The sequence below is a fragment of the Molossus molossus genome, unplaced genomic scaffold (genome assembly GCF_014108415.1).
Source record: "Molossus molossus isolate mMolMol1 unplaced genomic scaffold, mMolMol1.p scaffold_m16_p_22, whole genome shotgun sequence".
Classification (NCBI taxonomy): domain Eukaryota; kingdom Metazoa; phylum Chordata; class Mammalia; order Chiroptera; family Molossidae; genus Molossus; species Molossus molossus.
In genome coordinates, this window is record NW_023425358.1 from 17,294,547 (window position 1) to 17,320,927 (window position 26,381).

The following is a 26,381-nucleotide window of genomic DNA, read 5'->3' on the forward strand; positions in this document are numbered from 1 at the left end:
CCAGCCCTAGGCAGATTGGCTCAGGGCCAGGTCCCGTTTCTGGTAGCAGGGCCAGCATCCTTTGGTTAAGTACACATGACGACTAGTGAGGGAGAACGATGCCCCGCTCCCGATGGACGTTACAGCCCTGGCTCTGGGGGCTCCTGCCCAAATCCGTTAGGCCAGAAGAGTCCCCAGGCGCCAGCTCAACTTAACCACCCCCACTAGGAGGCCTAGGGAAACCCATCTAGGGATGTGGGCCCAGACACCACCCTCCCCTTTTTCCTGGAAAAATGTCCTCTAGGAATCTTCCAGCCAGGGACACAGAGGGTGAGGTGGGGGGTGAGGAGTAGACTCCACAGGACTCTAAGCTCTGGGCACCTTCCCTCTGCCGCTGCCTTGTTTGCCCCCTTCACAACACGAGGTGCACCCCTCCTTTCCCTCACCCCACACCCCAGACCCCACCTCAGTTTGCTCACATTGGAGGTGACCATGTCCAGGCCTGGCTCAACCCCTGGAAGGATACGGTCAGGATCTGGGAGCCCTCCCAGCTCTGGCTTCAGCCCTGAGTATGAGGGGAGGGAGAGGAGTTTCTTACCAGACTGCCAGCTCAGGACAGGGGGTCTGAAAGGTCCCTGGGCTCTGGGGCTGCTGTTTAAATCTCTGGCCCTGTCACCACCTCGTCAGTTTAGAGACAGCGTCGTGTCCCTAAGGGAAGGCAGGCCAGGCAGTCAGGCAGGTTTGCCAGAGAGGAAACCTGTGGTGCCAAGGTGGCCCCAGGAAAGTGTTGGCAATAGAGGCGGGGGGGAGGGGAGCCTCCGGGGCCACCAGCAGTTGCCAAGAGAGAAGAGAGCCAAGGAGAGAAAGGCCCCAGGAACGGTCCAACCAGGCAACAGGGGTTGGGGTTCAGGGGGTAGTCAGGATGAGGACACTGCCTTGTCTCAGGGGCTCAGCCCAGACACACTCCTGGTCAGGTGGGGCTTCCTCAGTGAAGGAGCCTGACTCTGCCCTCATCTCACTGTGGGCCCTTAGACTGTTCCCCTCACCTCCCACCACCCTTTCTGCACCTGTACCCAGGCATACTGACCTCACAGGCTGGACATGCCCTCCTTGCTGACGCAGTTGGGGCTGGAGCCTAGTGCCCCACATGCCCTCTACCCAAGGAGTGTGATGGACCCAGAGGTGAGTGGGGGCTGCAGGGGGCAGCAGGCCTCCAAAGAAAGCCCCAGAGTGCTGCTGAGGGAGACCCCAAGGAGATGGAAACAATCCTTGAGCTGCGTAGGTCCCTAGCTCAAGCCTGGCCCTGGGAGGAGCAAAAGCTCCCCCTTCTCACACTGCCCCCACACTTGTCAGGCAGGAAAACCCAAAGCCAGGGGCAGGTGCAGCTTGCCTGTGCCAGCCTGCCCAGAGCTGGGCTTAACCGTTAACCAGCATTCCTTATCCCGTTTATCTCCCGGGTTTGAGATCAGAGACTTGGGTCAGAGGGGCTGGGCTCTATTCTGCCTCCCCAGCCAAACAGAGAGGGGCAGTAAATATTTGTCTTTGTAGGAGTGTCCAAGCAGGGTGTACGGGTCAGATACTACAATTGCTCTCTGTCGGGCACTGCCTGAGGCTGGCAAGCGTTCAGAGGAACCCCCATTCACCCCGCCCTGACGCCAAGTCCAGTGCTCCTCGCACCGCCAAAGCGACTGTTCCACAGTCAGCCCTGTGGCCAGAAGGGTTCAGAGGCGCCAAGCGCCACCTCGTCCTGGCGGGGCTCAGCGACACCCCCGCCTTGAGGACAGAGCTCCAGATCCAGGTCTAGCTCGGGCGGGGGCCTCTCTTCGCAGATCCCCCAAACCAGGTGTTTGGGAACCCCGGGGCCCCAGCAGGACCGCCACCCAGCCCCTTCCCCGGCTCTGGTGCGCCAGGGATGCGGCCTCGGACCCGCCGCTCCCCACCCGGCGCAACTCAGGCCGGGGGCGGGGCCGGAGCGCCGGGGGCGGGGCGGGCTCAGACGGGGTAGCCTCCCGCCCGCCGAGCGCCCGTCGCCCCGCAGCCACGGGGGCGCAGCTGGGCCGGCAGCCCCGACCCAAGGCGGCTCGGAGGCCGGGGCGGCGGCGGGGTGGGGCCCGCGCCCTGTGAGCGCCGCGTGCGCTGGCTCCGCGAGATCCAGTCCACGCTCCGCGAGCGGCGGCCCGAGCGCGCCCGGCAGCTGCTACGCCTCCTGTGCCAGGCGCGAGAAGGAGCTGGAGGCCAGGGAGGGGCCCGGGGCTGCGGGCAGCGGGCCTGGAAGGGGCCAGGAGGTGGGGATGGCCCGACGGGCGCGCAGGCCCGGCGGATTCTGAGCGGAGAGTACGACTGGCTGCAAGGGTGGGAGTCTTGTCTGGGCGAGACAGAAGGCAAGGGAGGGAGGGCAGCAGGCTAGAGCCAGGCCAGGAGAACTGGGAGTGTGGAGGCGAGGGCAAGCCAGTGTCCATGCCTCTGGGCTCTGAGGTCAGTTGTGTTGAGGGTGCTCCAAGCCAGGAGCCTAGAGCCCAGATTCAGGCCTGGGCAGGAAAGGAAGGGGTGCTGGAAGGAGTGGCAAGTGTTGGCGTCTTGTATTTGAGGGGCAATGGGACATCCTCAGCTCTCCCCTCCTCCAGGGTGAGGGGAGGCACTGGACCCTGGGAAGCAGGAGCCCAGCAGGTCAGCGGATGCATCCTCACCATGACACCGTGGCAGCCCAGGCAGAGCGCAGCACCCACTGAGTTCACACCCCTGGCATCTGTACATCACACTACATCTGGACAGGCCCGGTTCTGGTCCCACACACACCGGGTTCTTGAGTCCCAGCTCCCAATCCCTGGGTTGCCCTAGCTCTGGGTTCTGGTGCCAGCATCACCACTAGGCAGGCCACTTGCTTTTCTACCTACATCCCTACCCCTGCCCCATCCTGTAAGCGGGAATCAGAAGTGCATGTCTTTGGCCTGCAGGTGGATGATGAGAGATGGGGACTGAGGCTTGGAGAAAAGTAGTGAGCCTAGGGCCACAGAGCGGATTGGGGACCAGCCAAGCCACAGCCCAACCCCAGCCTCCCAGTCCTGCTTTTCCTGCTGCACTCTACTCTGGCCCCAGCTGGCTGGAAAGGTGGGAGCTGGCCCTTTAAGAGGAGCTGTCCAGACCAGCAGAAAGCAGGCTGTGGTCTGGGGCCCTGTCTGGGTCAGTCCAGGCTCCCTTGCTGGCACCTGTGACATGAACGTTATGGTGTTTAACATGCAAGCAGGAGAGCAGCAGTGAATCAGCCAGACTACCCAGAGGCACAGATCTCTCTCTGGGATGGCACCTGAGCCCAAGGCACCAGCTGGGCATTGTAGCTGGGAAACCAGCTAGGTTGCCCCCTGTTGTCCCAGGGGTTAGGATTTGAGGCCCAGTGAGAGGCCTGTCCTGCCCCATAAGCCACAGGGACTCTGCAGTCATGGCCTTTGGGAATTCCCTCCTGGTCTGTCTTCCTGTGCGCCCTGGGCATTGAACCTGTCACCCTTTGTCTTTGGGGGACCTACATGGGTTTAGAAGATCCCCCCTGGCTGTGCTTGCCCCATCAGCTTGTTAGTACATCCTCTAGCTGGACCCTCTGAAAGAGTAGTTCTCAACCTTCCTAACATCTTCACGTTGTGGTGACCCCCAACCATAAAATTATTTTCGTTGCTACTTCATAACTGTAATTTTGCTGCTGTTGTGAATCGCTATCAGAAATATGTTTTTTTCCGGTAGTCTTAGGAGACCCCTGTGAAAGGGTCATTCGACCCCCAAAGGAGTCACCACCCACAGGTTGAGAACCACTGCTCTGAAAGGTTTGGTGCCACAGGTCAATGAAGGCAGGAAAGCTAGGGAACCTGACAGTAGGATCTATGCAAGGGACGAGAGGCCTGGAGAATAGATAAGGAAACTGGCCAGTGAGGGCAGATGCCAGGCCCTTGGGAAGATGGGGATGGTGACACCCTTTACTGAGCTGGGGCACAGGCAAGGCCAGCTTCAGGGCATGAGATGAACATACTCAGTCTGAGCTGAGAGAGAAGTCCACCCGCACAGGAAAGGTCTGGACATGTGGGCAAACAGATGGTGGCCGAAGTTCGGGGGCACTTGGGAATAGGTGGAAGAGACAAAGGGCCCAAAGAGAATACTGGAGGACAATGGTCTTGGGAGGTCATCAGAGGAGCCCCCAAAGAATCTCCCAAACAAGGCCAACCTCAGAGAAGGCAAGATGGCCCAGCACGATGCTTCATCTCCCGGGAACCACTCTAAGGGCTCTGGGACCTGCTTATCACCTCTCTGAGGTCCCTGCTGCGCCGACTCTCTCCTCATCTAAAAGGTCCACCTGGCCCATTGCCATTGGTGGGGAAATTCCAGCAAGCCTTAGCAAGGGAGATGGGGAAGGGGCAGTGGATGTGAGGGGCTCTGGCTAGCTGGGAGCAGGTCTGGAGAGAGGTGGCCCAGCTTCTGGTTCACTCAACTCTTTACCACCCACAGGACCTGGGCCTCACCGACATCCCTTCCACCGACATCCTCTACAGGAACATGGCCTTCCTCAATCTGGTGGACCCCATCTCCTATGATCTGCTTGGCCCGGGACCTGCAGTGCCCCAAGATGGTGAGGCTTATAGGCAAAGACCACAGGCTGGGCAGTTTGGTTGACAGGGGTCAGGAGAGCCCAGGGCTGGGGGCAGGAGCCTGGGTCCTCATTTGGCTTGCTGCAGGGCAGGTCACTGCCCCTCTCTGGGACCTGATGTCAGTTTCAGCATATTAGGCTGGCCAGCAGCTGGGGCAAGTGTGAGCTGTGTTTTCCCAACCCTGAAAAGCCCTGTGCTGGGTAAACTGTTTCCTGAGGCAAGCACTGTGTACCAGGTCCCAAGACCCAGGCCGGACGTTGTATGGGGACCCTGCAGAACACAGAATGCTCTGACAAAAGCATTGGTTGACCCAGACTCCCAGCCTCAGTCCCAAGACCGAAAGAGAGCCACTATCCCTGATCCACATGACCCCCCTTTTTTTTTATCCTCACCCGAGGACATTTTTTCCTTTTTTTTTTTTTGGTACATGCCCTTAGCGGGAACCAAACCCGGGACTCTGGTCCACAGGCCGATGCTCCAACCGCTGAGCCAAATCAGCCAGGGCCATTTTTTCCATTTTTTGTTCAGATAGAGTGGAAAGGAGAGAGAAGGAGAGAAACATCACCGTGAAAGGGACACATCGAGTGGTTGCCACCAGCATGACCCAACCAGGGACGGGGACAAACTGCAACCGAGGTACGTGCCCTTAGCGGGAACCGAACCCGGGTCTCTCTGGACTGCAGGCCGATGCCCTAACCGCTGAGCCAAACTGGCCAGGACTACACATGACCCCATTTTGTAGGGATACCCTTGGGAACAAGTCCTTGCTGCTTCCCATAGCTTTGAGAGCCACAAGCAAGTTTCTTCTTGTGTTGAGTGGTGTCTGCCACTAGCAGCCTCTACCCTCTTCCCCCCATGCACCCCGTCTTCCCAGAACCTCACTCTGATGACACCTGCAGACATCCTGCCATGAGAGTGGAAGGTGCTGTGCTCCTGACACACACAGCCTGTGGCCAGCCCCCAGCTCCAGCCCCCATCCTTAGGCACAATGAGGCCCGGGTGAAACAATGGTGCCCGCTCTGAGCCCTGCCGGCTCTAGGACTCCCACATCTACATGCAGTTGTCACCGAGGGTTCTGAGGTAGCCTAGAGCCTGCACGGTGACCGCTGGGGCTTGCTGCCACTGTGTGCACTCGCAATTAATGGACTGGATAAAGAATGTGTGGGTAGAGGGCATGCTCAGTGCCAGCTTGTGGAAAGCAGGGCACCCCTATTTTCTGCCCAAGCTGAGCCTCTACAGGGGCCACCTGGGACTAGGAGAGAGCCAGATGGTGGTCCTGCAACATGTGAACCCTCCCAGCCCTGGCAGCCCAGACCCCGGCCCCACAGGCGCAGTCTAGATGAAGAGTGAGAGGAAGAAGAGTGTGCTGACCTGGCTCGTTCCTATTCTCTGGGGGTGGCGTCAGTGGAGCAAGGCTCCCTGGAGGGGCCTGGTCCTGCCTCCCCTGTGACAAGTCCCTGGGGAGCGCTGAAGGTGGGCAGAGAGCCGGCTGATAGCCTGAGACGCTAGCCCTGGGCCTGAGGACAGGGAACAAGGGCCCATTGTTTGGGTTTCCTCCCGCCGGGCACTGCGGGCCTCAGACCAGCCTGTCCAGCTCCCAGCGGGCAGCCTTCCCTGGCTCCCTGCCATGCCATAGCTGGATGGGGGTGGGCAGGGGAGACTGGTGGGCAGCTCAGTGATCCATGATGAATGAATGACTACTCTACCGCACACTGGGGTCCTCAGGGCCCAGAGTTGTGGGAGAGACGACCTCACCCTGCTAGCACTGTCGCCCCACAGGACTAAGCTCTGGAAGTCCTCGGATAAGATCTGCCGGCAGCTCATCTACCACCACGCCCCTCACTCCACACGGCAGCAAGGGTCCAGCCTGCCTCGGAAGAAGACCCAGAGCTGGTCAGGGGTCCAGCCACACACAGCTCACCTCACGCCCCTCAGGGTCCCTTCCCAGGCTGATGTGGAGAGGCAGGGCCAGCCCTAGGGGTATTCAGGCTTCTCTCAGGAAGAGGCTGGAACCTGAAACTCCATCCTGTGGGCCCCTCATCCTCACCTGCATCATGGCCCCAACCTTGGAGGCCAGTCTGGCCAATGGCAGCAGACACTCCCCAAGCCAAGCTGCTCTCTGCAGGACCGCCTCCTGCTGTTCACTGCCCAGGCCTAATCTCTGGCCTGGCACCAGGCCTGGCCCCCTGGACCAAGTTGACCTTAGCAGGTATGAGGGAGACAGATTCTGGGTTATGATTCCCATTTCACTAGGAAGGAAACTGAGGCAAAGTGGTTTGCCCAAGGCAAACCCACGGCCTGATTTTCCTGCATCCCTTTGGGAGTTCTGTGCCAGGCGTCCCCGGCTGGACTGATGGCTCACTCTGCCTGGGATCCTCCTCTGTCACTCCATCCGGCCTCAGGGCCACGCACAGCCAAGAACTGGCCACAGGCACCTAGATCCAGAGGCCCGGAACCACAGCCCCAGTGCCCTCCCCTGGCCCCCCTCAGGCCTGGTGGCCCATGCTGAGCCTGGAGCCCACAGGTTGTCCCTGTCGTGGCAGGTGGGCACCCTGGCGGTGGGCCCACTGCTCTCAGCTCCCAGTCAGGCCTGTCTGCCTAGTGGACCATGTTCAAAGGAGAGGAGAGACCTAGAGGGGTTCCGGGGTCAGCAGGGGACCCTCCTCAGTCTCTAAACTTCCTTCACAGCTTAGAACACAGAGAACCCTTTCCCACAGCAAGCCTGAACCCCAACCCCCATGCCCAACACCTCCCTTCTCAAGACCCTGGGCCTGTCCCTTCTCCAGCCCCAAGGGCTTGGGGGACCAGCCTGAGACGCTGTCATCCTCATAGGAACGTCTATCCTTACCCTCAGACGGTTGACCTTAGAGGAGTTACGTGAGAAAAACATGTGGGCTCCTTGACTTGGAGACCTGGCTCCCCACTTATGGGTGTGTGACCATGGAAAAGACGCATCACTTCTCTGAGCATCCGTTCGCTCCTTTGCAGAATGCAGTCATCTTCCCTAAGCCACTGGGCTGGCATAAAAATAAGTGAGACAACTGTCACACAAAAATGAATGTGACATTTGTGGAGATGAAGGTAAGCAGTAGGATTTTAATAATAACAGCTCATGGAGCCTTAACAGGTATGTATTTAATCCCCATAACAGCCAAGTCTCCTTTCACCAAGGGGGAAATTGAGGCTCAGAGAAGCTCCAAGCACTATAAATGGCCACCCATTTAGAAAGTGGCAGTTTGATCCCATCTTGGCTGGACTGAAGGGCCTGGGCCTCCCCATCTCCCTGGGCTGCCTCAATAGGTCACTGTCTTCAGCCAGTGGGCCCTGCCTGGGCCATCCCCACCTGCAGCCTCCTCACGGCCTCTAGAGCAGCCTCCAGAAGACTGCTGGCAGGGGAGGCTGGGAGCCTTTCAGGGGTCCCGCTGTCGGCTCGGGGTGTGCAGCACATAACACGCTTCCTGGGCGGCCAGGGCCGGGCTCGCGGTGCTGGACCTGAGCTTCGCAGAGCTGAGCGAGAGCTGCTGCGCCTGCTACTGCCCGGCCTCTGGACGCCGCCCCGCCTCTCCCAGCTCCTGCTCAATGGCGCTGCCGCCTGGGAGCCCACCGAGGCTGTCAAGGACACCGCCAAGTTCACTGCGCTGGCCCGCGTAGACCTGGGCAACAACGTGGACGTGGCCTCCCTGCCCCAGCCCCTCCTCGTTGGCCTGTGCCGGCGGCTGAGCCAGCACACCTCGCCCCGACCATCTTCGAGAGCCTGGGCCTCGAGCCTGAGGGCAAGGTAGCCAGGGCCACCGCTGCTGCCGCCACCTGGGGCTCGGCCGCTGCTGGGCCAGGGTCTGAACCCCAGGCCTGCTGCACCCGGTGACCCGTCCCCCACTCTGGCTCTTGCTACCTGACTGTCAGTGCTCCCAAGTACATGGGATGGGGGTGATGGAGGCCCCAGAGGTCCCCCACGTTCCCAGAGATCCAGTGCGCAGTCTGGGATTAATGGGTGGAAGGAGAATGGGCTCATTAGAGGCTGGATGGTCAGCCCAGGCTGGGGTCTCAGGTTTCCTTAGGAGGGTCCAGCACCCATTGTGCAGACTCCACAATAAAGGGTGATGCTCCCTCTGCCTCAGCCTTTCTGCATCATGGACACAGAGTGGCAGCCCAGCTGTGGGGGCGGGGAGAAAGGGGAGCCAGTTGTTCAGGGACCCTGCCCATCCAAAAGCGAGGGACCAAGCTCACACTGATCTCCCTTCAAATGCTCCCTGGGCAGAGACCAAGGTGTAGGGGTCAGATCCATCTGCGGGCATGGGAGTTAGAGAAGGCCTCCAGGGACCGGCCCTCACAGCTGGGCAGGGCTTAGCAGGGCTGGGGAGGGCAGATGGGAAACCCAGAGAGGAGCAGAGGTCGGAATGGAGCCCACAGCAAGCCCGTGCCTCCCTTGGACTGGGCACAAGACTGCTGACGGAAGGCAAAGCTGTTCCCTCACAGAGCGCTGCACTGCCCTCCAGCCCTAGCTCCCTCCCCCAGGCCTCCTGCACTTGGTGAGTGGGCAACTCCACAGGGCTAGGAAACACATCAGACCAGAGGTGGAGAGCTTCTGTGTTCCCTCCAGGCCCTGGGGGCCCATGTGCACAGTCCTCCCCTTTGGGGACCCCAAGAGAGAATGCACAGCGACGAGCACAGCAGCAGCAGCAGGCTCCGTCCAGTAGTCCAAGGGCTGCCCCAAGAGGTGGCCTGCTCCCAGCAGAGGGCTCCCTTCCCCCACAGGCACCGTTGGTGCAGCCTCTGCACCAGAAGCCCCCAGTGCCAGCGTCACCCTCATGGCCCTCTGTGGAGAGCTGGAGTTCAGCACAACTAGGTGTCAGGCGGGGCTGCGACAGAGAAATGTAGAGATTTCCGGGGGGAAACTCTGACCCAGAGTGAGCATGCCAGTGGTCTAAGGCTCCTGTGCAGAGCCAGGAGGTCAGGTCTGGGGGCAGAGGGATCCTGCTAGATGAGGAGAGACCCAGAAGTAGAGCAAGCCCCATGGGCCAAGGAGAAGATGGGGTTCCTGGTCTAGGTACCCCAGCACAGCAGCTCTGACCAGGGGACTGTGAGTCAGCACGGACTGCAGCACATCCTCAGGCGAGCTGGATAGACAGCAGCCTCTTGGGCCAGAGGGAGACAGCCAGGAAGGGTGAGCATAGGAGGGTTTGGTCCCAGGACCAAGCAGGAGGCCGTGAGGAAAAGGAGCGCCCCCTTCTGTGCCGCCTGCCCTGCCCTCAAGTCAGGCCCCACTGGTCTCACACTTTCCCAGGAACCCTGATCTGGGGGTGGTGGGAAGGGTACATAGAGCATCCTGTCAACCCAGCTCTGCTCCTGACCTGCCGTGAGCCCTGGCCAGGCCCTCCCCCTCAATGCCTTGGTCTGTCCTTTCCCCCTGGGGTCCTGCCCCTTTCAGGCCACCTTGCCCAGTGGCTTAGGAGCCTCAGAAGCATCTCCCTGTGCCCCCACCTTGGAACGTGGGGCTGAGGCTTCCCTGAGAGAGGCAAAGCAAGGTTGGGAGGTAGAAGGGGCCAGTAAAGAGGATAATAATGGGGAAGCGGCCTTGGGTCAGGCAAGCTGATAAGCCTCTTATCATATGCACGCAGCTGAGCTCTCCTACGACTCCTTGCTGGAGAAATGCCAACCTCCCTCCCACCCTCCCTCCAGCTCTCAATCCCTGCCCACTACTGGCCCGAATTCAGCCCACAAACCTTGAATGTCACCTCTCGGAGAGACTCCTACCGGGATGGTGTGAGGACCTGAGCTGCGTGTCTCCAGGCAAACTCGGGAGAATCCAGGCAGCGGCAGCTGGTCTCAATCTCTCCCCGCCTCTTGGACAGAGACACTCAATGCAACAGCCGAGCTGGAGCATGAAACAGCTCAAGAGAAGAGGGTTGGCCTTGTTGCCATGCAGGTATCCACAGCCCCCTTGAGGGGCCCCCACATTGGGGCCTCACAACCACCAGCAAGGCTATGCTACAGGCACGGACACTCCAGGAAGTGGGGGCTTGTGACTCACACAGGCTGGTGGGCAGAGAGTGACCGCCAGGCCGGCTCCAGCCCAAGTTCCAGGCGGAGGAGACAGCAGGTGGGCCCAGTCAGGCCAGTCCTGACCCAGTCCCTCTTGGAGGCAGACGGGCCACGTCTCCTGCTGGTGGTGTGGTCCTCTCAAGGCCTGTTCCCTCATCTTGGGAACTGGGTACACCAAGCCTCCCCTCATCCTGCTGGATGGAGCGAGGATGACATAAGGTTTGGAAAGTGCCTGCTGCGTGGGGGGCACAGAGCTTGTTGGTGTCAGGAGGGCCTCCACCCAGGGATCTCTGGGTGAGAATGGCAGGAGCCCAAACCTTCAGGACTAGGCAGGGCTGAGCCATTTATTTAACAACCATTTCCAAAGCCTTTCTCTGGGCCAGGTACTATTCTGATGGCTTTATACGCCTTTAATTCTCTTTGCACTTCAAGGAGGTGGGTGCTGTTACCACCTCCATTTTGTAGATGAATGAACTGAGACAGGGAGACGTTAAGTGACTTGTCCGAGGTCAAAGTCTAGGACTGGAGTTGCTGGGAGGCACGCCAGGCTGCCTGGCTTCAGCCTGCGATGCTAACCCTGCATGCTCTGCCTCACAGCCACCCTGGGGGTTGGGACTCACTGCAGCTCTGGAGCAAGCCCCTGCCCAAGAGCCACTGCAGGCAGGAGACCACCACGATGACATCCTGTGGCAGGGAGCAGACCTCCAGCTGAGCTGCCCCTGGAGTAAGACCAGCCAGGACCTCCCTGGGCCTCAGTTTCCTTGTGAGCAAAATGGGTCTGAGGAGAGCAGTGAGGATCCAGGCTCTGCCCTCTTCCAAGAACTAATGCGGAGTAGCCCATCCTTGTGCTCAGAGTGCAGGGTCCACGCCCCCTGCTGGCAGTCTGGCTGGAACAGCTGCAGGTGCCGTCACCTCTCAGGGCCTCAGCCTCCTGAAGCCCACACCGGCCTTGCCAAGATGTTGAGAATATCTACAGGAAACATGTAGAAAAGATACCCGTGCTCCACATTCAAGTGGACATAGCAAGTGATACAGTTCAGTGTGCAATATGACACATTTGTACTTGTGTATGTATCCATGAAGCTACCACCACAATGAAGTCTGCAAACAAATCTATCACACCCAAAAGTGTCCTTGTGCCCCTTGGTAAGGCCTTCGCCCTCCCCCTACTGCCATCCCCATCCATAAGCAACCATTGATCTGCTTTCTGTCCCTATAGATCAGTTTGCATTTTCTAGAGTTTTAGAAATATAGAATCACACACAAGTGCAGTCTTTTCTGGGTGACTCCTTTCACTCAGCATTATTATTCTAAGACTCCCACAATGTTGTTGCATGTATCAATAGTTCCTCTCTTTTTTTGCATTTATCTTCAGACAGAGCAGGAGGGAGAGGGTGGGGAAGAGGGAGAAGAAACATCGATGTGAGAGAGACACATCGACTGGTTGCTACCTACACAACCCCAACCAGGGCCAGGGACAAACTGCAACAAAGGTACATGCCCCTAGCGGGAACCGAATCCGGGACTCTCCAGTCCGCAGGCCAATGCTTTTAACCACTGAGCCAAACCGGCCAGGGCAATAATTTCTTTTTCTTTCTGGGTAGTATTTGGTTGGATGGATGCCCCACAGTTTATCCATTTACCTGTTGATGAATATTTGAATTGTTTCATTTTTAGCTATTACAAATAAAGCTGTTATAAATATTCATGTACAAGTTTGCATGAATATAGAATTCCTTTTCTCTTGGATATTTCAATATGGTTGTGTTTTCTTGAGAATCTTTGCCTGCTTTTGGATGATTTTTTTTCCCCGATATTTTGTATAGATAAAGTGGGAGGGAGAGAGATAGAGAGAGAAACATTGACGTGAAAGGGACACACCGAGTGGTTGCCACCCAGCCCTGGTTCGGGGACAAAATGCAACCGAGGCATGCGCCCCTAGCGGGAACCGAACCCAGGTCTCTCCGGACCGCAGGCCAACGCTCTAACCTGTGAGCCAAACCGGCCAGGGTGATTTTGATTTTTTTTTTTTGGTACGTGCCCTTAGCAGGATTCAAACCCGAGACTCTCTGGTCCGCAGGCCGACTCTCCAACTGCTGAGCCAAACCGGCCAGGGTTTTTTTCTAGATTCTTTTTTTTTTTTTTATGAATTTTTATTTATTTTTTTGTTACAGATATTTTACCTTTTTACCCCATTGGCAACCCCCCCCCCTCCACCCTGTCCCCGGCTTAGTTGTCCATGTCCATTGGTCATGCATACATGCATATAAGTTCTGTGGTTTATCTCTTCCCACCCCCCCACCCCCCATCCCCTCTTCTGAGGGATGTCAGTCTGTGCCCTACTTCCATGTGTCTGGGTCTACTGTATCCCTCAGACTGTTATGTTCATTATATTCCGTATATAAGTGAGATCATGTGGTATTTGTCTTTTTCTGCTTGGCTTCTTTCACTTAGGATAATACTTTCCAGGTCCCTCCATGTCGTCTCAAAGGATAAGAGATCTTTCTTTCTTACCGCTGCATAGTACTCCATTGTGTGTATGTACCACAGCTTTTTTATCCATTCGTCTACTGGTGGACACTTGGGCTGTTTCCAGATCTTAGCTATTGTAAATAGTGCTGCTATGAACATGGGGGTACATATATTCTTCCTGATTGGTGTTTCAGGCTTCTTAGGGTATATTCCCAGCAGTGGGATCACTGGGTCAAATGGAAGTTCAATTTTTAATTTTTTGAGGTAGCACCATATTGTTTTCCATAGCGGCTGCACCAGTCTGCATTCCCACCAGCAGTGTATTAGAGTCCCCTTTTCTCCACACCCTCGCCAACACTTGTTGTTTGATGATTTGTTGATGGCGGCCATTCTGACAGGTGTGAGGTGATACCTCATTGTTGTTTTAATTTGCATCTCTCTGATGATTAGTGATGTTGAGCATTTCTTCATATGTCTCTTGGCCATTTGTATGTCCTTTTTGGAGAGGTGTCTATTCAGCTCCTCTGCCCATTTTTTAATTGGGTTCTTTGTCTTCCTTTTGTGGAGTTGTAGGAGCACTCTATATATTGGAAATTAACCCCTTATCTGATACATCATTGGCAATGATGTTCTCCCATACAGTGGGTTGCCTTTCCATTTTGATGATTGTTTCTTTTGCTGTGCAGAAGCTTTTGAGTTTGATGTAGTCCCATGTGTTCATTTTCTCCTTTATTTCTGTTGCCTTAGGTAATGTATCAGTGAAAATTCTGCTCCGTATGATGTCCGAAATTTTGTTGCCTACATTTTCTTTTAGAATTTTTATGGATTCACGGGTCACATTTAAGTCTTTTATCCATTTTGAGTTTATTTTTGTGTATGGTGTAAGTTGATGGTCTAGTTTCATTTTTTTGCATGTAGCTGTCCAATTTTCCCAACACCATTTATTAAAGAGGCTGTCTTTACTCCACTGTATGCTCTTGCCACCTTTGTCAAATATTACTTGAGCGTATTGCCTTGGGTCCATTTCTGGGTTTTCAGTTCTGTTCCACTGGTCTATATGCCTGTTCTTGTGCCAGTACCAGGCTGTTTTGGTTACAGTCGCTTTGTAGTATAACCTGATATCTGGTATTGTGATCCCACCTACTTTGTTCTTCTTTTTCAAGATTGCTGTGGCTACTCAGGGTCTTTTTTGGTTCCATATGAACTTTTGAAGTATTTGTTCTAGTTCTATGAAATATGTCGTTGGTATTTTGATGGGGATTGCATTGAATCTATAGATTGCTTTGGGTAGTATGGACATTTTAATTATGTTAATTCTTCCAATCCACGAACAGGGTATGTGCTTCCACTTTTTTATATCTTCCTCTATTTCTTTTTTCAATGACCTGTAGTTTTCTGCAAATAGGTCCTTTACTTCTTTGGTTAAGTTTATTCCTAGGTATCGTAATTTTTTTTGGCGCGATGGTAAATGGGATTGTTTTTTCAGTTTCTCTTTCTGTGAGTTCATCATTAATGTACAAGAATGCCGTCGATTTCTTGACGTTAATTTTGTATCCTGCTACTTTGCCAAATTCATTTATTAAGTCTAATAGATTTTTGATGGAGTCTTTAGGGTTTTCTATGTACAATATCATGTCATCTGCAAATAATGACAGTTTCACTTCCTCCTTTCCAATTTGGATCCCTTTTATTTTTTCTTCATGTCTGATTGCTGTGGCTAAGACTTCCAGTACAATGTTAAATAAGAGTGGCGAAAGTGGACATCCCTGTCTTGTTCCTGTTCTTAATGGAAATGTTTTTAGTTTCTGTCCATTGAGTATGATGTTGGCTGTAGGTCTTTCATATATGGCCTTTATTATGTCGAGATATGATCCCTCTATTCCTACATCGCTGAGCGTTTTTATCAGAAATGGATGCTGGATTTTGTCGAATGCTTTTTCAGCATCTATTGATATGATCATGTGGTTTTTGTTCTTCATTTTGTTTATGTGGTGTATCACGTTTATTGATTTATGAATATTGTACCAGCCTTGCATCCCTGGAATGAATCCCACTTGGTCATGGTGAATAATTTTTTTGATGTATTTCTGGATCCGATTTGCTAATATTTTGTTCAGGATTTTGGCGTCTATGTTCATCAGGGATATTGGCCTGTAGTTTTCTTTCTTCGTAGTGTCTTTTTCTGGTTTTGGAATTAGAATTATGCTGGCCTCATAGAACGTGTTTGGAAGTCTTCCTTCTTCTTGAATTTTTTGAAATAGTTTGAGGAGAATGGGTGTTAGTTCTTTTTTGAATGTTTGGTAAAACTCCCCCGTGAAACCATCTGGGCCTGGGCTTTTGTTTGCTGGGAGAGTCTTGATTATCTCTTCAATTTCCTTAGTTGTTATTGGTCTGTTCAAGTTTTCTATCTCTTCCGGGAGTAGTTTTGGGAGACTGTGTGTTTCTAGAAATTTGTCCATTTCGCTTAGATTGTCGAATTTGTTGCCATATAGTTGTTCGTAGTAGTTGTTAACGATCTTTTGTATTTCCGTGGTGTTGGTTGTTACTTCTCCTCTTTCATTTCTGATTTTGTGTATTTGGGTTCTCTCTCTTTGTTTCTTGGTGAGTCTAGCTAAGGGTCCATCAATCTTGTTTATCTTTTCGAAAAACCAGCTCTTTGTTTCATTGATCCTTTGAATTGTTTTTTTGGTCTCTATGTCATTTATTTCTGCTCTGATCTTTACTATTTCCTTCCTTCTACTTGCTCTGGGGTTTTCTTTTTGTTTGCTTTCTAATTCTTTAACTTGTGAGGTTAGACAGTCAATTAGAAATTTTTCTTGTTTTTTGAGGTAGGCCTGTAGTGCTATGAACTTCCCTCTCAGAACTGCTTTCGCTGCATCCCATAGATTTTGTGTTGTGACCCATTCATTGTTTAATAACATGCTATTTAGCCTCCATGTGTTGAAATGTCTTTGCATGTTCTTGTTGCAATTGATTTCTAGTTTCATGCCATTGTGATCTGAGAAGATGCTTGATATGATTTCAATCTTCTTGAACTTGTAGAGATTTAGTTTGTGTCCTATCATGTGGTCTATCTTTGAGAATGTCCCATGTGCACTTGAGAAGAATGTGTATTCTGTAGTTTTTGGGTGTAATTCTCTGTAGATATCTATTAAATCCATTTGGTCTAGTGCTTCATTTAGAGTCTCTGTTTCCTTGCTAATTTTTTGCCTAGAGGATCTATCCAGTGCTGTCAATGGGGTGTTGAAGTCCCCTGCTATGATTGTATTGTTGTCGATTTCTCCTTGGAAGTCCTCCAGAAGATTTTTAATATATTTTGGTGCTCCTATATTGGGTGCATATATGTTTATCAAGGTTATATCTTCCTGTTGGATAGATCCTTTCAATATTATGTAGTGGCCATCTTTGTCTCTAGTTATGGTCTTCATTTTGAAATCTCTTTTATCAGATATGAGAACTGCTACCCCAGCTTTTTTTTGCTTTCCATTTGCTTGGAAAATTTTTTTCCATCCCTCACTTTCAACCTATGTGAGTCTTTTGTTGAGAGGTGGGTCTCTTGTAAACAACATATAGATGAGTCATGCTTTCTTATCCAATCAGCTACTCTGTGTCTCTTTATGGGAGCATTCAATCCATTTACGTTTAAGGTGATTATTGATATGTACTTATTTATTGCCATTTTTGTTTAGTGTAGTTCTATTTTTCTTCCCATTTCTACTGCTAATTACAGCAGTCCTTTTAACATTTCTTGCAGTGCTGGTTTGGTGCTAATGTATTCCCTTAGCCTTTTTTTGTCTGAGAAGCTCTTTATTTGATCTTCTATTTTGAATGATAGCCTTGCTGGGTAGAGTAGTCTTGGATTCAGATTCTTGTTTTTCATGACTTTGATTACTTCATGCCATTCTCTTCTGGCCTGTAGTGTTTCTTGTGAGAAGTCAGCTGAGAGCCTTATGGGGTTCCCTTTGTAGGTAACCTGTTGCTTATCTCTTGCTGCTTTTAGGATTCTCTCTTTGTCTTTAATTTGTGGCATTTTAATTACTATGTGTCTTGGTGTGGGCCTGTTTGGGTTCTTCTTACTTGGGACTCTCTGTGCTTCTTGAACTTGAATGCCTTCTTTCTTCACCAAATTAGGGAAGTTTTCTCTCACTATTTTTTTGAATATATTCTCTATCCCTTGCTCATTTTCTTCTTCTTCGGGGACTCCTATGATGCAAATATTATTACGTTTCCAGTTGTCCCATAGTTCTCTTAAGCTGTCTTCCTGTTTTTTAATAGTTTTTTCCTTTTGTTTTTCTGATTGTTTGATTTTTTCTACCCTGTCTTCTAATTCACTGATCCGGTCCTCAGCTTCCCCTACTCTGCTTTTTAAACCTTCCAATGTGTTTTTCATTTCTGATATGTCATTTTTTATCTCTTCTTGTTGGTTTTAATTTCCAATTGGCTTATTTTCAGTGTCTCTATGTCCTTACTCATGCTGTTCAGCTTCCTCAAGATCATGGCTCTGAATTCTAGCTCTGTTAACATGCCTAATTGCTCCACATTGATTTCATCTTCGGTGGAGGTCTCTTGCTCTTTCATTTGGCTTCTGTTTCTGTGTTTCACCATTTTGGCTATCACTGTGGGCTTTGGAGCCTGTCACGTTCTCCCTGTGGGTATTGGTGTTCTGCTGTTTGTGGCTCCCTCTCCTGTGTTTAGATGAGTGAGGGAGGACCCACGTTGAACACCACTGTCAAGTCTTACTTTCCTGGTTAAAGTTGCCAGCCCAGGAAAGGTACTGTTATCCTCTAGCTTTTTGCCTGGAGGCTAGCAGTCTAGGTTAATTGATGAGTTTTGGGTTGTCAGTTGATTGAAAAACTCCCTCTGGTGCTCAGCCAAGGGGCTTTCAGGAGGGTGGGGCAGATGCTGGTTGTTAGTGAGCCTCAATTAGCACTTCGATGGCCCCCAGGGTGGGGTTGGATCTCCGAGGGAGGGGCTGCTGCCTCTCCTCAGAGCCTTGGGAAGGAGCAATGTGGCCACCGTCCTGAGTGGCTGCACTCAGCCAAAGCTCTGAGCACCCTCCAAACCCCAAGTGTCCCCACACAGTTCCAGTCCAGCCTTCCCTCCTCTGCCGGAGCCCAAGGTGAGTGGCTGTGGCTGTTTCAGCCTCTGTCCCGGCTCTGAGCTGTGGAGCCGCCTGGGAGTGTAACCCGAGGGCGCCGCTCCCAGCCAAGGCCGCTGCCAAGCTGCCGACCGTGGGCTCCCAGCCCCGTCTCGCGCCTTCGCAAGCCTACCAGGATGGAGTCAGTGTCCCTCGTTGTATGGTCCTCGCAAGCTGCTTTTCTGTTGGTTTTTCCCATCGATTTGTCTGTGTTATAGTTGTAATTCCAGTTTGGTTCTGGGAGACGGTCTGTGTAGCTCCGTTCACTCCGCCGCCATTTTTCGGTTCCTCTAGATTCTTAAATTAATCTTTTTATAAAAAATACTTTAGGACTTCCGGTCAAGATGGCGGTGCAGGTAAACGCAGTATCCATCCTCCCACAACCACATCTAAGTTACAACTCAACTACAGGACAACCATCATTCAAAGACGCCTGAAAACGAGCTGAATGGAAGTCCTACAACTACGGAATTAAAGAAACAGCCACATCGAGACTGGTAGGAGGGGCGGAGGCGCAACAGGCTGGTCCCCGTCCCACACCAGGCGCCCCGCTCAGGGTTCCAGTGCCAGGAAGAGAATCCCCATCACTTCTGGCTAGAAAAACCAGCGGGAACTGAGGCTCAGGGAAGCTGAGGCGGCTGGACTCCTGGGCAGCTCCTCTTAAAGGGCCCGTGCACGGACTTACTCGGACTTGCTCCCTCTAAGCTCAGAGGGGAAGCAGCTTGAGGGGCACCAGAGACTTACAGGGAAGAACTGAGCTGTTTGGCATTGGAGTGAGGGCTAGAAAGGGGGCTTTCTCCTGTACAGACATGCTGTCAGAGGCCTTTGTCCTTTGGTGAGCCCTTCCCTGGGGCGGCAGACAGCCGCCATATCTGAGACTCCAGCAACCTGGCTCACACTGGTTGCCCTGCCCTGGTGACTCCCTGAGGCCCCGCCCCACCCAACTTTCAGGCCCACCCAAGTTGTTGCCAGTTGCTTTATCATAAGATTGGCCTGTCTTGGATCCTGCTTCAGGTTTTCCTAAATTCTTTCAAACAAGCAGCATCTGGACTCAGCTAGCCCCATACCTCTCGTTAAGTAATACATAGAAACAAAAACAGGGAGGCAGCCAAAATGAGGAGACAAAGAAACAGGTCCCAGATGAAAGAACAGAACAAAACTCCAGGAAAAGAACTAAAGGAAATGGAGATAAGCAACCTAACAGATGCTGAGTTCAAAACACTGCTTATAAGGAAGCTCATTGAACTTAGTGAGGGCCTCAAGAGCATAAAAAAGGACCAGTCAGAAATGAAGGATGCACTAACTGAAATAAAGAATAATTTACACAGCCCTGGCCGGTTTGGCTCAGCGGTTGGAGCATTGGCCTGCGGTCTGGAGAGACCCAGGTTCGGTTCCCGCTAGGGGCGCGTACCTCGGTTGCAGTTTGTCCCCAGCCCTGGTTGGGCCGTGTGGGTGGCAACCACTCGATGTGTCCCTTTCATGTCGATGTTTCTCTCTCTCTCTCTCCCTCCTACTCTGTCTGAACAAAATGTCAAAAAATGTCCTCAGGTGAGGATATAAAAAAAAAAAGAATAATTTACACAGATTCAATAGTAGAGTAGGTAAAGCCAAGAAGCAAACCATCGATTTGGAATATAAGGAAGCAAAAAACACCCAATCAGAACAGCAAAAAGAAAAAAAGAATCCAACAAAATGAGGAGAGTGTAAGGAGCCTCTGGGACAATTTCAAGCGTGCCAACATTTGCATCTTGGGGGTGCCAGAAGGAGAAGAGAGAGAACAAGAAATCAAAAACCTATTTGAAACAATAATGGCAGAAAACTTCCCTGACTTGGTGAAGGAAACAGACATAGAAGTCCAGGAAGCACAGAGAGTCCCAAACAAGATGAACCCCGAGAGGCCCACACCAAGACACATCATCATCAAAATGCAACAGGTTCAAGACAAAGAGAGAATCTTAAAAGCAGCAAGAGAAAAGCAGTTAGTTACCTATAAGGGAGTTCCCATAAGACTGTCAGCTGATTTCTCAAAAGAAACTTTGCAGGCCAGAAGGGAGTGGCAAGAAATATGCAGAGTGATGAAAAGCAAGAACCCACCACCAAGATTACTCTATCCTGCAAACTATCCTGCAAAGCTGTCGATTTAGAATCGATGGCCATATAAAGAGTTTCCCAGACAAGGAAAAGCTAAAGGAGTTCATTACCACCACACCATTATTATATGAAATGTTGAAGGGTCTTTTTGAAGAAAAATATAAAAAATACGAACAAACAAAATGGCAATGAATACACATCTATCAACAATTGAATCTACAAAGTGAACAAGCAGAACAGAAGCATTCTCATAGATACAGAGAAATTTTGTTGGTTGCCAGATGGGTTGGGGGAATGGGTGAGGGGATTAAGAAGTACAAATTGATTGCTAGACTGACAAACTCAAAGGGAAGGGGGTTTGGGCGTTGGGAAGAAATAAACCAAGGAACTTATGTACACATATGCATGGCCAATGGACACAGACAACAGTGTGAAGAAAGGCAGGAGGGGGGTTAATGGGGGAAAAATGAGGAACATCTGTAATACATTCAACAATAAAGATAAGTTTTAAAAAATATTTTTTAATTGATTTTAGAGGAAGAGAGAGAGAGAAACATCAACATCGTTTGGCTGCGTCCCACACACTCCCTGCTGGGGATCGAGCCTGCAACCTGGGCATGTGCCCTGACTAGGAATTGAATAGGTCCATGGGTCAATGCTCGACCACTGAATCACACTGGCTGGTCTCAAATGAATCTTCTTGTCTGATTACTATAGTTGAGATATACTATGCTATAAATTACCCCTCTAAGTTCTGCTTTGGTGGCACCCCACAAATTTTGATACGTTGTGTTTCCATTTTCAAGCTGATTCAAAATACTTTCTAATTTCTCTTTTGGTTTCTTCTTTGATCCATGGGTTATTTAGAAGTGTGTTATTTTGTTTCCAAATATTCAGAGATTTTCCATGGATATTTCTGTTAATGATTTCTAATTTAATTTTACTGTGGTCAGGCAACACAGTCAATATGACTTTTGAATCTTGGTAAATGTTCTGTGTGTATTTGAGAATAATGTGTATTCTGCTATTGTTGGGTGGTGTTAATAAAAGTCAGGTTGGGCCCTGGCCAGTTTGGCTCATTGGTTAGAGCGTCGGCCTGCGGACCAAAGAGTCACAGGTTTGATTCCGGTCAAAAGCATGTACCTCAGCGGTCCCGGTTGGGGTCCTGCCTGGTGCAGGAGGCAACCAGTCAATGTCTCTCTCTCACATTGATGTTTCTCTCTCTCTCTCCCTCCCACTCTGTCTGGAGATGAATGGAAAAACGTCCTCAAGTGAGGATTTAAAATAAATAAATAGCCCTGGCCGGTTTGGCTCAGCGGTTAGAGTGTCAGCCTGCAGTCCCAAGAGACCCGGGTTCGGTTCCCGCTAAGGGCGCGTACCTCGGTTGCAGTTTGTCCCCGGCCCTGGTTGGTCGTGCGGGTGGCAGCCACTCGATGTGTCCCTTTCACATCGATGTTTCTCTCTCTCCCTCTCTCCCCCTTCCACTCTACCTGAACAAAAAATAGAAAAATGTCCTCAGGTGAGGATAAAAAATAAATAAATAAATAAATAAAATAAATAAATAAATTAATTAATTAATTAATTAAAAGGTTGACTTATAGTGGTATATCCTTGCTGATTTTCTGCCTACTTGCTCAATCAATTATTGAGAGGGGAACTGAAATTTCTGACTGTAATTGCAATTATCTATTTCTTGTTGCAGTTCTACACATTTTTGGCTTCATGTATTTTGCTACTTTATTATTAGGTGCATAAATGTTTAAGATTTTTATGGCTCCTTGATTAACGGATCTTATCATCATTATGAAATGACCTTCATTATCCCTGACAATGTTCTTGCTCTGAAACCTACTTGTCTGATATTAATTTAGCTACTCCAGCTTTCTTTTGACTAGTGTTAGCAATGGTATTCATCTTTTTCCATCCTTTTACTTTTAACCTATTTATGTCTTTATATTTAAAGTGCGTTTCTTGCCCTGACCGGTTTGGCTCAGCAGTTAGAGCGACAGCCTGCGGTCCAGAGAGACCCAGGTTCGGTTCCCACTAAGGGCACGTATCTCGGTTGCAGTTTGTCCCCGGCCCTGGTGGGTCGTGTGGGTGGCAGCCACTCGATGTGTACCTTTCATGTCGATGTTTCTCTCTCTCTCTCTTCCTTTCTCTCCCTCCCACTCTATGTGAACAAAAAATGAAAAATGTCCTCAGGTGAGGATAAAAAAATAAATAAAGTACGTTTCTTACAGGTAACATGTATTTGGGTCTTGCTCTTTATTTATTTATTTATTTTTTTATTTTTAGAGAGAGAGGAAGGGAGAGAGATAGAAACATCCATGAGAAAAACCACCAATGGGCTGCCTCCTGCATGCTCCTCACTGGGGATTGAGCCCACAACCTGGGCATGAGCCCTGACCAGGAATCGAACCAGCGACCTCTTGGTGCATGGGTCAGCGCTCAACCACTGAGCCACACTGGCTGGGCTGGGGTTTTTTTTTTGTTTTTAAATCCATTCTGACGTGCTCGCTTCGGCAGCACATATACTAAAATTGGAAGGATACAGAGAAGATTAGCATGGCCCCTGCACAAGGATGACATGCAAATTCGTGAAGCGTTCCATATTTTTAGAAACACATAGTCTCCCAAAACTGATCCGGAAAGAGATAGAAAACTTGAACAGACCAATAACAACAGAAGACATTGAAGGTGTAATCAAGACTCTCCCAGGAAACAAAAGTCCAGGCCCAGATGGCTTCACGGGGGCATTTTACCGAACATTCAAAGAAGAACTAATACCCATTCTCCTCAAACTATTTCAAAAAATTCAAGAAGAAGGAAGACTTCCAAACTTGTTTTATGAGGCCAGCATAATTCTAATCCCAAAACCAGAAAAAGACACTACGAAGAAAGAAAACTACAGACCAATATCCCTGATGAACATAGATACCAAAATCCTGAACAAAATACTAGCAAATCGAATCCAGCAATACACCAAAAAAATTATTCACCATGACCAAGTGGGATTCATCCCAGGAATGCAAGGCTGGTACAATATTCACAAATCAATAAATATGATACACCACATAAACAAAATGAAAGATAAAAATCATATGATCATATCAATAGATACTGAAAAAGCATTTGACAAAATCCAGCACCCATTTCTGATAAAAACACTCAGCAATCTGGGAATAGAAGGATCACATCTCAACATAATAAAGGCCATATATGAAAGACCTACAGCCAACATCATACTCAATGGGCAAAAATTATAAGCATTTCCATTAAGAACAGGAACAAGGCAAGGATGCCCACTTTCACCACTCTTATTTAACATAGTATTGGAAGTCTTAGCCACAGCAATCAGACAGGAGAAAAAAATAAAAGGGATCCAAATGGGAAAGGAGGAAGTGAAACTGTCATTATTCGCAGATGACATGATACTATACATAGAAAACCCCAAAGACTCCATCAAAAATTTACTAGACTTAATAAGTGAATTTGGCAAAGTAGCAGGATACAAAATTAACGTCAAGAAATCGATGGCATTCTTATACACCAATGATGAACTCACAGAGAGAGAAACTTAAAAACAATCTCATTTACCATCGTGGCAAAAAAAATTAAGATACTTAGGAATAAACTTAACCAAAGAAATAAAGGACCTATTCGCAGAAAACTACAGGTCATTGAAAAAAGAAATAGAGGAAGATATAAAAAAGTGGAAGAACATACCTTGTTCATGGATTGGAAGAATCAACATCATTAAAATGTCCATACTACCCAAAGCAATCTATAGATTCAATGCAATCCCCATCAAAATATCAACGACATACTTCACAGAACCAGAACAAATACTTCAAAAGTTCATATGAAACCAAAAAAGACCTCAAATAGCCACAGCAATCTTGAAAAAGAAGAACAAAGTTGAAGGGATCACATTACCAGATTTCAGGTTCTACTACAAAGCCACTGTAATAAAAATAGCCTGGTACTGGCACAAGAACAGACATATAGACCAGTGGAAAAGAACAGAGAACCCGGAAATGGACCCAAAGCAATATGCTCAGTTAATATTTGACAAAGGTGGCAAGAGCATACAATGGAGTAAAGACAGCCTCTTTAACAAAGGGTGTTGGGAAAATTGGACAGCTACATGCAAAAAAATGAAACTAGACCATCAATTTACACCATATTCAAAATTGATAAAAGACTTAAATGTGACTCATGAATCCATAAAAATCCTAGAAGAAAATGTAGGCAACAAAATTTCAGACATTATACGCAGCAGAATTTTCACTGATACATCACCTAAGGCAACAGAAACAAAGGAGAAAATGAACACATGGGACTACATCAAACTAAAAAGCTTCTGCACAGCAAAAGATACAATCATCAAAATGGAAAGGCAACCCACTGTATGGGAGAGCATCATTGCCAATGATATATCAGATAAGGGGTTAATTTTCAATATATATAGAGTGCTCATACAACTCTGCAAAAGGAAAACAAAGAACCCAATTAAAAAATGGGCAGAGGAACTAAATAGACACCTCTCCAAACAGAACATACAAATGGCTAAGAGACATATGAAGAAATGCTCAACATCACTAATCATCAGCGAGATGCAAATTAAAACAACAATGAGGTATCACCTCACACCTGTCAGAATGGCCACCATCAACAAATCATCAAACAACTAGTGTTGGCGAGGGTGTGAAGAAAAGGGGACTCTAATACACTGCTGGTGGGAATGCAGACTGGTGCAGCCACTATGGAAAACAATATGGTGTTACCTCAAAAAATAAAAAAATTGAACTTCCATTTGACCCAGTGATCCCACTTCTAGGAATATACCCTAAGAAGCCTAAAACACCAATCAGAAAGAATATATGTACCCTGATGTTTGTAGCAGCACTATTTACAATAGCTAAGATCTGGAAACAGCCCAAATGTCCATCAGTAGACAAATGGATAAAAAAGCAGTGGTACATACACACAATGAAGTACTATGCAGCTGTAAGAAAGAAGAATCTCTTATCCTTTGAGACAACATGGAGGGACCTGGAAAGTATTATCCTAAGCGAAACAAGCCAAGCAGAGAAAGACAAATATGATCTTACTTATTTGTGTAATATAATGAACATAACAGTCTGAGGAATAGGGTAGACTCAGAGAAGTGGAAGTAGGGTACAAACTGACAAGCCTCAGAAGATGGGTGGTGGGGGGAGGGAAGAGATAAACCACAAAACTTATATGCATGTACGCATATCCGATGGACATGGACAACAAAGCCCGGGATGGGGAGGAGGGTGTCAATGGGGGAAAAAAGGAGAGACATCTGTAACAAAATATATTAATAAAAATTTTTTAAAAAATCCAATCTGACAATCTGTGCTTTTTAATAGCAATGTTTATACAATTTACATTTAATATGATTATTGATATAAGGCTTAAGCCTAATATCTTGCTACTTATTTTATATTTACCCCATCTGTTGTTACTCTCTTCATCTTTTTCTGCCTTCTTTTTGAATATTTATTTATGATTCCATCATAAATCTCTTTTGTTGGTTTAACTTTATTTATCAAAGTAAAATTAAAATAATATAAAATTTACCACTTTAACCATTTTAAATGATATAATTCAGTGGCTTTTAGCACATTTTCTATGTTGTGAAACCATCATTACTACCTAATTATAGAACATTTTCATGACCTCAGAAAGAAACCCCAAACCCATTAAACAGGTACTTTCTATTCTCTCCTTCCCTAGTCTCTGGCCACCACTAATTTGCTTTGTCTCTATGAATTTGCCTATTCTGCCCATTTCATATAAATGGAATCATTCAATATGTGGCCTTTTGTGTCTGCCTTCTTTCACTTAGCATGTTTTCAAAATTCATCCACATTGTAGCATATATCAGTAGTTTATTCCTTTTTTAAAATGTTCTTTTTAAATACGTTTTATTGATTTTTTTAGAGAGGAAGAGATAGATAGAAACATTGATATAAGAGAGATATATCAATTGGCTGCCTCCT

At 49.2% G+C, this 26,381-nt stretch overlaps 1 protein-coding gene and 1 non-coding gene across 2 annotated transcripts; both read left to right on the top strand.

Moving 5' to 3' along the window:
* The first annotated feature begins 1,080 nt into the window (after nt 1-1,080).
* On the top strand, nt 1,081-8,472 carry LRRC75B (leucine rich repeat containing 75B). The gene is given in 12 exon segments (XM_036277279.1): nt 1,081-1,161; nt 1,679-1,782; nt 2,018-2,079; nt 2,082-2,194; nt 4,468-4,556; nt 4,558-4,588; nt 5,647-5,687; nt 6,387-6,500; nt 7,957-8,079; nt 8,081-8,118; nt 8,121-8,339; nt 8,342-8,472. Coding segments are annotated over 12 exon segments (1,146 nt in total).
* Nucleotides 8,473-22,859: 14,387 nt separating this feature from the next.
* LOC118640438 lies at nt 22,860-22,966 on the top strand. Its single transcript, XR_004961362.1, has one exon. It is a non-coding gene; the product is annotated as a U6 spliceosomal RNA (small nuclear RNA).
* Nucleotides 22,967-26,381: the final 3,415 nt, after the last annotated feature.